The 14,274-nt window shown below is 40.2% G+C and overlaps 1 protein-coding gene across 1 annotated transcript in view; it reads right to left on the bottom strand.

Moving 5' to 3' along the window:
- The window catches only part of PGM5 (phosphoglucomutase 5), a 208,864-nt gene that overhangs the window by 75,891 nt on the left and 118,699 nt on the right, over positions 1-14,274 (bottom strand). Inside the window, exon 7 of the mRNA XM_068974264.1 lies at positions 7,534-7,649. Coding sequence (XP_068830365.1) covers positions 7,534-7,649 — 116 coding nt within the window. The remainder of the gene's footprint in view (positions 1-7,533; positions 7,650-14,274) is intronic.

The raw sequence follows: 14,274 nt of genomic DNA, 5'->3' as shown, positions 1-14,274 counted from the left end.
CTTCCCGAGTGACTCTTAACATATGTAGCTCAATGCCTCTCCAAGAACCAGCATTAATAAGGAACAGCATGAAGCCGGTTTCTCCTTCCAAGAATGAGTGGTCCAGTTCCTCAGGCCTTCTAACAGTCATCTACTGTTAAGTGCTGGAGAGACAGAATTAGCCATTGCTTTCATGGGAAAGACTGATTGGCACAGTGGAAAGCAGTATGCGCCGTACGGCAGGAGACCTGGCTGTTAGTTCAACTGTAATTTAATTCAAGTCGAGGCCTTTTCCAGGCTCTGGGGCCCTGGGTGAGTCACTTAACTGCTTCCTGGGTTCAGGAGCGTCATCTGTCAAATCAGGCTAATGTCATCCGAACCTGAAGAATGGTGGGGCTGGGTTCTACACGCTGAAAAATCTGTTGTGTTCCTTGAAAGGAGAATGACGGGCAAACAGAACAGTGAGAGATTTTAAAAATTTCCCTTCTAGTCCAGCCCACGTGCTGGAACTAGCCTAGCAATCTGAAAGCAAAGATTGCTGGAGAGTGGCTGCAAACAGATATCCCTCCTCCCCTGCAGACCATGGATGGATTCCTAGATCCCCTGGAGAAGGAAATGGCAACCCAATCCCGTATTCTTGCCTGGGAAATCCCATGGACAGAGGAGCCTAGTGGGCTACAGTCCATGTGGTCAGAAAAGAGTCAGACACAACTGGGGAACTGAGCACACTCAACATCTAAGCTAGGCAGGCAAAGGGCTTCTAAAGTGGGCCCCTCGCCATTGGTATTTCCAATATCTTGATTGGAAGAAACTGTTTCTTGATACTCCCTTCTCTATCCTACCCTATATGTCAGAGGTTAGTAAACTTCAGCCCATGGGCCAAATTTGGACTTGGGCCTATTTTTGTAAGTAAATTTTTATTGGCACACAACCATACTCATGTATGTAGTGTCTATGGCTGCTTTTGTGCTACGGTCATTCAGTAGTAACTCTGGAAGAGAACGTATATAGCCTCTCAGTTCACAAAGTCTAAAATATTCACTACCTGGCCCTTTACAGAAAAAGTTTCCCAATCCCTGGTATAGAACAGTCTTTTTCAGTTTTTGCCCATGATCCACAATAAATATGCTTTACAGTAAGACCTACTACTATACACACAGATACCTGTATGTATATTTGTATGTAAAATTTCCCAAAATAACATTTACCTTTACTAAATGCAATGCATCTGAGAGTTTCTAGTCTACTGTCTTAAAAAGTTGTACCAATCTCATGATCCCAAATTAGCCTTGATTCATATTTGGAAAACACTTCTCTAGAGAAACTAAACAGCTAGCTACTTACAACACATGTCCTCTCATCTCCCACTTCTATTACTTTCTTGACATTGCTGTCTCCATCTAACAAGGCTCTGTCCTGTCGTCTCTATATGTGCAAATCCTTCCCATTCTTTAGGAACTATCCAACTCCCATCTCTTCCAAGAAGTCTGCTTTGAGCCTCCGGTTCCAAACTACTTTCTCCTTTTCCTATCTGCCACAGTACTTTTTCTATTCCTCTATTGTGGAACTTCAAATTTTCTGTTTTGTAGAAAAGTTATCTGTGGATCTTTCTATGTACTGTAAAGATCTTGAGTTTCTTAAAGGTATGAACGTACGCATTTTGTATTCTATATATCATCCAATATAGTGCCTTGTACTCTGTAAGTACAGAATAAATGTTTATTACACTGAAGTCAGCAAATATTTGTTATTAAGGGTATAATATGGTTTTATACATATAATGTTTTATTCTTTAATTTTAAAGACTACAAATTTACGGTATATTGTAAGCACTCGGTAAATGTTTATAAAGACAAACAGAGAGAGAAGGAGGTAATCTGGACTTACCAGTTCTATCCCAGTTGCTAGATTTGTGTTATTTGGGCAGAACAATTTTAGGCAGAATTGTTATATACAATATACAATTCCTGAGCTTTTTGAGTCACAGTCACTGGTTTAGACATACAGAACACTTATTTTTCAAAGCATCAGCAGAGAAAAAATGTAACAGTTTTAACTGTCCTAAGCAGACCTGCCAGCCAAACATTCTGATGTCAAACATAATCATTGAAAGAGCTTAATACAGTCTCTCCTTTTCCAGGAGACCCTTTTCCTGGAACCCTTTTCTCCTTTTCCTGCCAACCCTTTTGTACCATTAATGCTGTTAGAATCTAACTAATTTTGGTAAAAATTACATTCGCATAATAAAGGAGAAAAAACCACTAATATATCGCTTGACTCTGAAAGGGCATCCTCCAGCGGCCATTTATTATATGATTCTAAGTAATATGAGAATGGAGGGGGTATTACATAAGCATGACAAGGATTTTACTAACATTAAAAAGCAGTCATCAAAACAGATGGTAAAATATTGAATTAATTTCCATTAAAATCACAAACTATCACAATTGCTTTTTAATATTATTTTTAATATTGTAGACTATAAAATATAAGGTCTTAATATAAGACTATAAAATAGAAGGTCTAAATAGTAGAAAAAACATAAAAAACCTTTTAATTGTAAACTATAATACTGTATACCTAAAATGAATGTCAAAAATGTAGAAGTGTTACAAAAGAAAATACCATAGTCAATAACAGAATCCGTTATCATGGTTGCAAACCAGAAAAAAAATTATTAATAGTTTCTCTTTATGTAACACTAAACAAATTAGAAAGGAACATTAAAATCAAGGCTATTAACTGCTCTATAGACATAAGACTCAGTTTCTTCAATGGATAAATTAGAAAGAGAAATATAGAGGAGATAAATGCAGATTAAAAGACACTTAAGAGAGAGATTATCAAATCCCTTATGACTATACCGTGGAAGTGAGAAATAGATTTAAGGGACTAGATCTCATAGATCAAGTGCCTGATGAACTATGGATGGAGGTTCATGACATTGTACGGGAGGCAGTGATCAAGACCATCCCCATGGAAAAGAAATGCAAGAAAGCAAAATGGCTGTCTGGGGAGGCCTTACAAATAACTGTGAAAAGAAGACAAGCGAAAAGCAAAGGAGAAAAGGAAAGATATAAGCATCTGAATGCAGAGTTCCAAAGAATAGCAAGGAGAGATAAGAAAGCCTTCCTCAGCGAGCAATGCAATGAAATAGAGGAAAACAACAGAACGGGAAAGACTAGAGATCTCTTCAAGAAAATTAGAGATACCAAGGGAACATTTCATGCAAAGATGGGCTCGATAAAGGACAGAAATAACAGGACAACCTAACAGAAGCAGAAAATATTAAGAAGAGGTGGCAAGAATACACAGAAGAACTGTACAAAAAAGATCTTCACGACCCAGATAATCATGATGATGTGATCACTCACCTAGAGCCAGATATACTAGAATGTGAAGTCAAGTGGGCCTTAGGAAGCATCACTACAAACAAAGCTAGTGGAAGTGATGGAATTCCAGTTGAGCTATTTCAAATCCTGAAAGATGATGCTGTGAAAGTGCTGCACTCAATATGCCAGCAAATTTGGAAAACTCAGCAGTGGCCACAGGACTGGAAAAGGTCAGTTTTCATTCCAATCCCAAAGAAAGGCAATGCCAAAGAATGCTCAAACTACCACACAATTGCACTCATCTCATACGCTAGTAAAGTAAAGCTCGAAATTCTCCCAGCCAGGCTTCAGCAATACGTGAACTGTGAACTTCCTGATGTTCAAGCTGGTTTTAGAAAAGGCAGAGGAACCAGAGATCAAATGGCCAACATCTGCTGGATCATCAAAAAAGCAAGAGAGTTCCAGAAAAACATTTATTTCTGCTTTATTGACTATGACAAAACCCTTGACTGTGTGGATCACAATAAACTGTGGAAAATTCTGAAAGAGATGGGAATACCAGACCATCTGACATGCCTCTTGAGAAACCTATATGCAGGTCAGGAAGCAACAGTTAGAACTGGACATGGAACAACAGACTGGTTCCAAATAGGAAAAGGAGTACCTGAAGGCTGTATATTGTCACCCTTCTTCTTTAACTTATATGCAGAGTACATCATGAGAAACGCTGGACTGGAAGAAGCACAAGCTGGAATCAAGATTGTCGGGAGAAATATCAATCACCCTCAGATATGCAGATGACACCACCCTTATGGCAGAAAGTGAAGAGGAGTTAAAGAGCCTCTTGATGAAAGTGAAAGAGGAGAGTGAAAAGGTTGGCTTAAAGCTCACCATTCAGAAGACTAAGATTATGGCATCCGGTCCCATCACTTCAATGGGAAGTAGATGGGGAAACAGTAGAAGCAGTCTCGGACTTTATTTTGGGGGGCTCCAAAATCACTGCAGATGGTGATTGCAGCCATGAAATTAAAAGATGCTTACTCCTTGGAAGGAAAGTTATGAGCAACCTAGATAGCATATTCAAAAGCAGAGACATTACTTTGCCAGCAAAGTTCCATCTAGTCGAGGCTATGGTTTTTCCAGCGGTCATGTATGAATGTGAGAGTTGGACTGTGAAGAAAGCTGAGTGCCGAAGAATTGATGCTTTTGAACTGTGGTGTTGGAGAAGACACTTGAGAGTCCCTTGGACTGCAAGGACATCCAACCAGTCCATCCTAAAGGAGATCAGTCCTGGGTGTTCATTGGAAGGACTGATGCTAAAGCTGAAACTCCAGTACTTTGGCCACCTCATGCGAAGAGTTGACTCATTGGAAAAGACTCTGGTGCTGGGAGGGATTGGTGGCAGGAGGAGAAGGGGACGACAGAGGATGAGATGGCTGGATGGCATCACTGACTCGATGGACAAGAGTTTGAGTAAACTCCGGGAGTTGGTGATGGACAGGGAGGCCTGGCGTGCTGCGATTCATGGGATGGCAAAGAGTTGGACATGACTGAGCAACTGAACTAAGCTGAACTGAAGAGAGATATTAACCAGTTGCAATGTAAGGTCGTTTGGATCCTAACTGTAAAAATCTACAAGACAGTGCCACACCCATTCCAGTAATAAGAAAAGATTAGGAAATCTGCAAAATCACAACTTTTGGGGAACTGATTAGAGATTTGATGTCACAGGCAATAAAGTGGATTCCAAAGAGTCTCAAGGCCCTTCAAGGAAAGATAGGACACAAAACCATCTCATCTCTGGCAGACCACAGGGAAAAGAAGATGCTTCTATACAAATGAATAATAAGAAGTCACATAAGAGTTTAAAAATTTGTAAGGGCCAAGTATAGCTTTTATCATGTTACTTTAAAATTGCCTAGAGTCCCAGATATAAGGGGCACACTTGTAAGTTCTTTCCATAGGTTCCACTGGGTACTCAGGCAAGGCTGGAAAGAGAGAGATTTGTTACTGCTGGTATGCAGGATATAATCAACTTCTGCCCAAGAGATAAGCATGAAACTCTTCTCGTTCCCCAAACATTTTTCATAGGAAATTAAAGCCTAAAGTTCCTGGATGAATGAGCTGCAAACCATCTTATGCCTAGGACCCAGGCAAAGATTTGCTGCTACTGAAATAAGAATTGACGTAAAAAACCTTAGAGACAAGGTAGGAAATCTTGGGCCCAGAATTCTACAACAATACTAAGTAGAGGTCTGCTACCATTAGAGAAGGGTCAAGTACTTGGTGATAAGAGGTCTATTTTGTATCACCTACATGCAATAACTGCCGAAAGCTGTGAATGAAACAGAAACACTGAAAAATCTCTTTCATAACCCATCCTCACTTTCAGTACACGGTAAAAATATCCCACTCCTGGGAGAATTTGAAGTCTGTGATACAGTAAAGATTTTCAACAGAAACAATTAAACTCAAACACAGCTCAAGACTTAATTACATTTAGCTTAACCTTGCACACTAATGCTCTGATAGAAAGAAAGATGACACCCTTTTCTTTGTGTAAATATTACTTACATTAGTCTCTGCTGTTTTTATAGACATATAGTCCAGCATTAAATGAAAAATTACAGGATATACAAAAACCAAGAATGAGTAAACCACTGCTTTATCAACAGACAAAGAAATCAAGAGAACCAGAACCAGAAAAGAACCAGATATTGGAATTATCAGTCAGAAAGTTTATAACTATGTTTAACATGTTCAGTAATCTAATGGAAAAGGTAAACAGCAGACATAAACAGATCAAGAAATGCATCAAAGAGATGAAAGTTATTTAAGAAGAGTCAAAAAGAAATGCTAGAAATAAAAAACACAGTATGAGAGATGAAGAAATGCTTCACTAGGCTCAGCAAAAGACTGGCTAGAGCTCAGTAAAGAATCAGTAATATGCCAATAAAGATTATCTAAACTGAAACACAAAAAGAAAAAAGAGTAAACAAAATCAAGTAGTGCTTGTAAAAGCTCTGAGACAAACATATGAACACAAATTATCTAATATATGAGTAACTGGAGCCTCAGAGGAGATGAGAGAATAGGGAAAGAGAGATATTTTAAAAGATAATGGCTGAGAATTTTCTAAAATTAATGAAAGACAACAAACAACAGATCCAAGAATCCCAAAGAATCCCAAGAAGAATTTTAAAAATACATGTGCCTGCTGCTGCTGTTGCTAAGTCGCTTCAGTCATGTCCAACTCTGTGCGACCCCATAGACGGCAGCCCACCAGGGTCCCCCATCCCCGGGATTCTCTAGGCAAGAACACTGGAGTGGGTTGCCATTCCCTTCTCCAATGCATGAAAGTGAAAAGTGAAAGTGAAGTCGCTCAGTCGTGTCCGACTCTTAGCGACCCCATGGACTGCAGCCTACCAGGCTCCTCCATCCATGGGATTTTCCAGGCAAGAGTACTGGAGTGGGGTGCCATTGCCTTCTCCAACTCAGCACCCTGGCTGCCTCTAAAAAAATGTTTTCACAACAGACTCGTACTTTGTGTTTTTTGTCTTTTGTTTTTAGAACAATTTCATTTTGTGCTTCAAAGACTGCTGATACTATAAACTATTAAAAACAAAAGATAAAAAGAAACTATTAAAGGCAGACAAAAGTGGGAGGTAGAGGAAATTTGAATACAGAGCAACAGTAATAATTAGAGCTGATTTCTTGGGACTATGGGCTTCCCTTGTGACTCAGCTGGTAAAGAATCTGCCTGCAATGCAGGAGACCTGGGTTCAATCCCTGGGTTGGGAAGAGATCCCCTGGAGAAAGGAAGGCTACCCTCTTCAGTATTCTGGCCTGGAGAATTCCATGGATTGTGCAGTCCATGGAGTCACAAAGAGTCGGACATGACTGAGCAACTTTCACTTTCACTTTTCTTGGGAACTATGCAAGCCGAAAGATAAGATATATGTACATATATATATATTTTTTTAATTTCCATAATGGACAGTTTGGAAAGAAAGGGAAATTTTTTAAAAGAAGAAAAAATGGGCAGAAGATGGGAGTGTGTCATAGCATGTATCCCACCAGGTTTATTCTAATTTTTTTTTTTTTTTTTTGCCTCTAACTCCTTCTCCAGCCTTTGATTCACAGGGGATTCACAGGTTTCCAAACTGGGGTCACAGAATGCTGCAGCCACCCTCTCCAGTAATACCAACCCAATAAAGCCTACCAGTGCCAAAGCTCTCTTCTCCACACAGAGAGCACCTGCCCGAGTCCATCAGATTTGAGAAGAATCTCCATCCAGCTGGGGTCTCATACACAGGGACCTTCATTGATTTGGCCACTCTGAAAAACAGAATTTAAGGCAACAATCAATCCATATTTCTCCTTTCTTTTTTTTCTCAGCACCTAAGCAAGTCTTTAAGATTTGTTTATGCCATAAACTATATTTTAGAACACCCTGAACAATGTGGACAGTTTTCAAGATGTGAAGCCATAGGTGAAAGTTTATGGATAGCATATTCTCACATTTATGTTTCCCTTCTATATATATTCCTTAACCTTTGTGGTAAGATCCAATTGGGGATCTGAGAATCTAAATTAAGGTGGTGTTTGGGTGCAAACACTTTGGAATATTGTTTGACATTATCTACTAACGATGAATATGAGGAGGGCATGGCAACCCACTCCAGTACTCTTCCCTGGAGAATCCCAAGGACAGAGGATCCTGGTAGGCTATAGACCATAGGATTGCACAGTCAGATATGACTGAAATGACTTAGCATGCACATACTAAAGATGAATATATACACATCCCATGAACAAGCAATTCAACTCCTAGAAAATAGTAGACACTGTGGTACACTGCTTAGCTTTACCCCCCAACACACACACACACACACACACATACACACACACTTTGGTGGTTTAGTCACTAAATTGTGTCTGACTCTTGCAAACCCATGGACTGTAGCCCACCAGGCTCCTCTGTCCATGGGATTTCCCAGGCAAGATTACTCAAGTAGGTTGCCATCTCCTTCTTCTCCAGGGGATCTTCCTGACCCAAGAATCAAACCCTGGGTCTCCTGCATTGCAGGCAGATTCTTTACCAACTGAGTCAATAGAATGGGAACATTCTTTCTATGAGCTGCTAGAGATGTTGATTTTCTCTTATTCTCAAAATATTCCAAGAAAAATACACAATCATGCTTACATCCTGGTAGGAATAGTGAAATAAATTCTCCCCAAACTGGAGAGAAAAAGTTTTCAAAGCCATTAATTTCATGGTCAGAAGTTCAACAAAGAAGAAATCATTCACACAGAAGCTTTCAAGGGCAGTTCACAGTGAAGGCTGGCTCAAAATTAATTTAGCTAAAATGAATGTATATGATCACAAAATAGAATGCAACTGGGGCAGAGGTGAGGGTAAGAAAAAGGCTAGAGGGTGTGAGATATATATTCTCTGGTTAAAACTTTCTTGTCGGTTCAAAGCCAAGTTGGCAGAACTTAAGGGAGGAGAAAGGATTTCCCCAACTCCACCCTTTTCAGTTAATCACTCTTAGGAGGTCATTAGGCTAAAGGCTGAGGCTGGATTTTAAAGGACTGGATACTTTTATAACTATGAGGCACAGTTGCAGTTATACAAGCTAAGATAACAATATGGGTAATTAAATTCCAGGATCCCAAGCATGAGTTGATTGTGTCCTAAAGTCAGAAAGGAATTCTCCCTCCCTTCTCCTTCTACTGAACTTGGGATCCATCCCAAACATAGCATTCAGCAGATACCAGGCTGACTGGAGGAGCCTGGCCTCTTTTTGGCAGGAGGCCCCCGTGGAGTCTCTGAAACTCTCCGGTACAAAAGCTAAAACTGAAGCTGCTCATGCTGAGGGTCTGCTCCCCTCTTCTTAACTCCCACCATCACATGCTGGAGACAAACAAACCTCACTTTCTAGGAAAGACCAGAAGGAAAAGAAAGAAAGTGAATCTGGGCCAAAATTTTCCTAAAAATGGGAGTGAGCTCTCATAGCAAAAAGGAAAAAACACTGGAAAACAAAGAAACATGGTAGATACAGGCTCCTCATTGTGGAGGAGCCTCTAAAAATGTGGCTTCAGGTTGGAAATAGCCTCAATCTGCCAATCCAACACTTTCTCTCATGACCCTTCCCACATACTCCTTTAAAAAAACTGAACTCTCTTTTTTTCTTTTACCTTGCGGGGGTGGGGGTCACCACGCAGCATGCGGGACGTTAGTTCCCTAACCAGGGATCAGACTGGAGCCCCTGCTCTGCGAGTGCAGTCTCAACCACTGGATGAGCAGGGAAGTCCCAATCATCTCTTATTTTTTAGCTATGCTGTTGCATTTTTGTTGTTGATTTCTGAGTCCTTCTTCCTGCTTTTCATGTTACATGGATTAATCCTCCTTTCCAGTCTCTCAGCATACTTCACGTTGCTTCAAAACCCATCTAAAACGTCCCGCCATCATGAATCTTGTGGCAAAGACTGCTAGTGGTCAATAAATGCATCTTTTCCTGGACGCACAGCTAGACTACATTTCTTAGCTTCCCCTGAGGTTCGCTGTGGCCATGTAGAGTTCTAGCCAGTGGAACTCTAGTGGAGATAATGCATACTCTTTTCAGATATGGCTATTAAAACTTCCCATCCTCCCTGTTCCTTCTCCTTCTGCCAGTTTAATATGGACAAGCCCCGCCATCCTAGAAGCCACATGTTAAAGATGGTGGGCCTGCAAGTTGGAAGAATCTGGATCTCTGAATCACCATTTGGAAGAAAATTAATCACCAATCAGGAACACTTGTTTTTAACTTTTAATGACTGAGAAAAAATCTTTTGTTGTGTTTGAGCCATTGTACATTTTGGGATTAGTTTGATAGCAGCAGCTCTATTATCATAATACAATTTGTTTTTCATTGCCATGATCAACCGAGTAGCCCTCCCTGCCTTAGGCTTCCTCTCTGGGTATGGGGTCTTTATGTTCACATGGTCATTGTATGTGTTTTTATCTCCTTAACACTTTCCCTCCACACACAGACACTACCACCACCACCAATGTGTTAGTTCTTTGAGGGTAGAAGCTACATCTTACGTACCTTTATAGCTCTTCAATGTCAAGGATAACAAAGTACCTTGTCAGACTTGCCCTCAATAAAGTCTATATGATTTCGGTTGACTAATATCTACTATTTAAGGAATATTGTTGAATAGCAAGGGCGAAATTATCTCTACTTGATCTTTTCTCATTTTGCTGCTGCTACTGCTGCTAAGTCGCTTCAGTCGTGTCCAACTCTGTGTGACCCCATAGACGACAGCCCACCAGGCTCCCTTGTTCCTGGGATTTTCCAGGCAAGAACACTGGAGTGGGTTGTCATTTCCTTCTCCAATGCATGAAAGTGAAAAGTGAAAGGGAAGTCGCTCAGTCGTGTCTGACTAGTAGCGACCCCATGGACTGCAGCCCACCAGGCTTCTCCGTCCGTGGGATTCTCCAGGCAAGAGTACTGGAGTGGGGTGCCATCTCCTTCTCCCTCTACTCTAGCAACCACTAGTTTATTCTTTGTATCTATGAGTCTATTTGTTTAGGCTCCTTATATTAAGATACAATTAAGTGATTATAACTTAATCATTTTGAGCAAAGGGAATTTCTCCAGGTATTAATCGGTGGGGCTATCAGGACAGAGGCTTCTCTGGTGGCTCAGAAAGTAAAGAATCTGCCTGCAATGCAGGAGACTCGGGTTCAATCCCTGGGTTGGGAAGATCCTTTGGAGAAGAGAATGGCAACCCACTCCAGTACTCTTGCCTGGAGAATCCCATGGACAGAGAAGCCTAGTGGGCCACAGTCCATGGGGTCGCAAAGAGTCAGACACAACTGAGTGACTGAGCAGCACACATAGCAGCAGTGCCCAGCTATCAGGATAAGACAAAGGCATTTCCTGAAAGTCAAGACTTCAGAACAGAACTATTGCAGTGAATATATGAGCATCAAAGGTTTGAAGAGCAGAAAGACACATCATTTTATCTTCCGAGTCTCGGCAGTCACCTTACCCTCATGTGCTCAAACAAGGTAACAGATACAAAAGTATCCTGAAAAATCCCTAAAAGCTCACTACATGTACAGGTGCTAGCATATCCATCTTTGTGCCTCCCACATCCAGCACAGTGTGTGCCCATAGTAGGTATTAAAATATCTATTAACTAATTATACAGTGCTACATCATTGGGTGCAATAATATTTTACTGGAATGTCAATGGTTATTAATGACTCTCTTAACTTGCTATAGAACAGCCAAATAAACAATGACTAATTATAGCAAATATTTGAAGCAGAATCAGCTGTTCTTGGAATTCTACTTTAAGAAAGTTGCAATAGATTTAAAAAGGACAAGACCCAGGTCCCTCTTCTTCTGATTTATCTGCAAACATCCACTTTCTAAAGAGCTTAGCAGACTTCTTGGTCCTATTCTCTACACACTGAACTCTCAGCCCCTTTTTAAAAAGCTTCCATCTACATAGATTACAAGATACCTGCACTGTGTGTGCGTGCTGCTACTTCAGTCATGTCTGACTCTTTGCGACTCTATGGACTGTAGCCTGCCAGGCCTCTGTCCATGGGATTCTCTAGGCAAGGATACTGGAGTAGGTTACCATTTCCTTCTCCAACACAGTTTATCAGTTATCAAATCATCATGCTGTACACTTTACATTATAGTTTTATCTGTCAATTATACCTCAATATAGTTAGAAACTTCCCTGACTTCCCTGGTGGCTCAGACGGTAAAGTGTCTGCCTACAATATGGGAGACCTGGGTTCAATCCCTGGGTTGGGAAGATCTCCTGGAGAAGGAAACGGCAGCCCACTCCAGTACTCTTGCCTGGAAAATCCCATGGACGGAGGAGCCTGGTAGGCTACAGTGCATGGGTTCACGAAGAGTTGGACATGACTGAGCGACTTCACTTTCACTTTTCTATAGTTAGAAAAAAAATAATCAGAAAAGCTAGTCATTGGTGACAAAGTCAGGATAGATGTTATCTCTGGGGAGGAGTGGAAGGTAGTAATTGGAATGGGGATCAAGAGAGCTTCAGGAATGGGTTCTGTTTCTTAATCTACAATGGTAGTTACGTGGGTGTATATTCTTTATGGAAAGTGCTTGAGCTATGCATCAGGTGTGCCTCATGCATATAAAATATGCATTATGCTTCAATGAAACATTTATTTAGAAGAAAAAGCCTTCTGTAGTACTTATGACTAAGTACATGTTTGAATTAGTAATGTTTACATCATCCCAACAAACAAATCACTGGAGATGGAGTTTAATAGCATTTGGATACGGTGGGCTAAGGTCTAGTAGACATGTAACAAAACTGCTGGCAAGTCAGTCCTTCAGTATTTTCACACTGATGAGTTCACTACCGGATCCCTTCTTTGATATCTGGTACCACTGGCTAGAACTGCTCTGAGGTAAAAGGCTTAAGTGAGTTTGCAGTTTAAAAGCCTATCTAAGGCAGCCTTCTCAGCTCATAAGTAAAAATTAGCCAGAGTTCAGCTAAGCCTTGTTCTCCAATAGCAAATCTCAAAGTCCACTCTTCAACTCATCTTTTGGATGGAGCAACTCACTGTTGTTGCTATTTAGTGTCACTAAGTGGGACCTGACTCTTGCGACCCCGTGGACTGTAGCTCTCCAGGCTCCATGGGATTTCCCAGGCAAGAATACTGGAGTGCGTTGCCATTTCCTTCTCTAGGGAATATTCCTGACTAGGGATCAAACTTGCATCTCCAGCACTGGCAGGCGGATTCTTTACCATTGAGGCACCAGGGAAGCTCTATAGCAACTCATACTTCTAAGTAAAGTAAGTATAAAACATGAGGCTGTCATAATAAGATGACCACAAAAGTTTTTCAAACATATATAGATAATATATAATGTATTTTATATGCAAATATATATAACATATTATAAATATATATTACATAAATGTATGTTTATATATAAATTTTATATATTTCTGTAAAGTCAGAGAAAACCAAATACAGTATATTAATGTGAATATATATATTATATATAATCTAGAAAAACAGTACTGATGAACCTCTTTACAGAGATGAAATGGAGATGCAGATCTAGAGAATGGACTTGTGGACACAGCAGGGGAAGGAGAGGTCAGGACAAATTGAGAAAGTAGCATCAACATACATACACTATCATATGTAAAACAGATAACTAGCAGGAAGCTGCTGTATAACACACGGAGCCCAGCCTGGCACTCTGTGATGACCGAGAAGGGTGGGACAGGGCAGTCACAGAGGTTCAAGAAGGAAGGGAGATAGATAGATAGATAGATAGATAGATAGATAGATAACTAAGTTGCATTGATGTATGCTAGAGACCACCACAACACTGTAAAGAAATTATCCTCCAATTTAAATTTTTATATATTCATACATTATATATCTTTGTTATATTATTCAAATTGTATATGTTATATAAATATATAAACTTTAGCAGACACCTGTCTGTTCCTGGGACCTGTGATATCTCAGCCTAAACCATAAAACTCACATATTAAATAATACCTCCCTTGCCTGCCTTATCAAGGAGGTCATAAGGATCAAATGAGACAGTATATAAAGATAAGAAAGTGCTCTAACAACTGCAAAATGTCCTGCAGTGTTTTGTTGTTACTCTTCTGAGTACAGAACCTTTCACTTAATCCAAAGAGAAATAAACAGATCATTTAAAGAATATTTATAATAAAAAACAAAATGTAACGGGATGTGTCATGCTTCCTATAAAATTCTAGATTTGGGGCGACTGTAAAACAAAGGTGCACCTTGAACCCAGGTGCCTTGGTTGCTTTATCGAAAAGCTATGGCAATTTCCTTTTAGGTGGGTGTTATAAGGGAAAATAGGATCCTTCCCAATTTGATTTTTAATTTTGTTAGGAAACAGAAGGCACGCATACT

The sequence above is a fragment of the Capricornis sumatraensis genome, chromosome 6 (assembly GCF_032405125.1).
Source record: "Capricornis sumatraensis isolate serow.1 chromosome 6, serow.2, whole genome shotgun sequence".
In the NCBI taxonomy this organism is placed as follows: Eukaryota; Metazoa; Chordata; class Mammalia; order Artiodactyla; family Bovidae; genus Capricornis; species Capricornis sumatraensis.
Note: the sequence above shows the minus strand (reverse complement) of the source record. Positions and strands in the feature narration are given on the sequence as shown.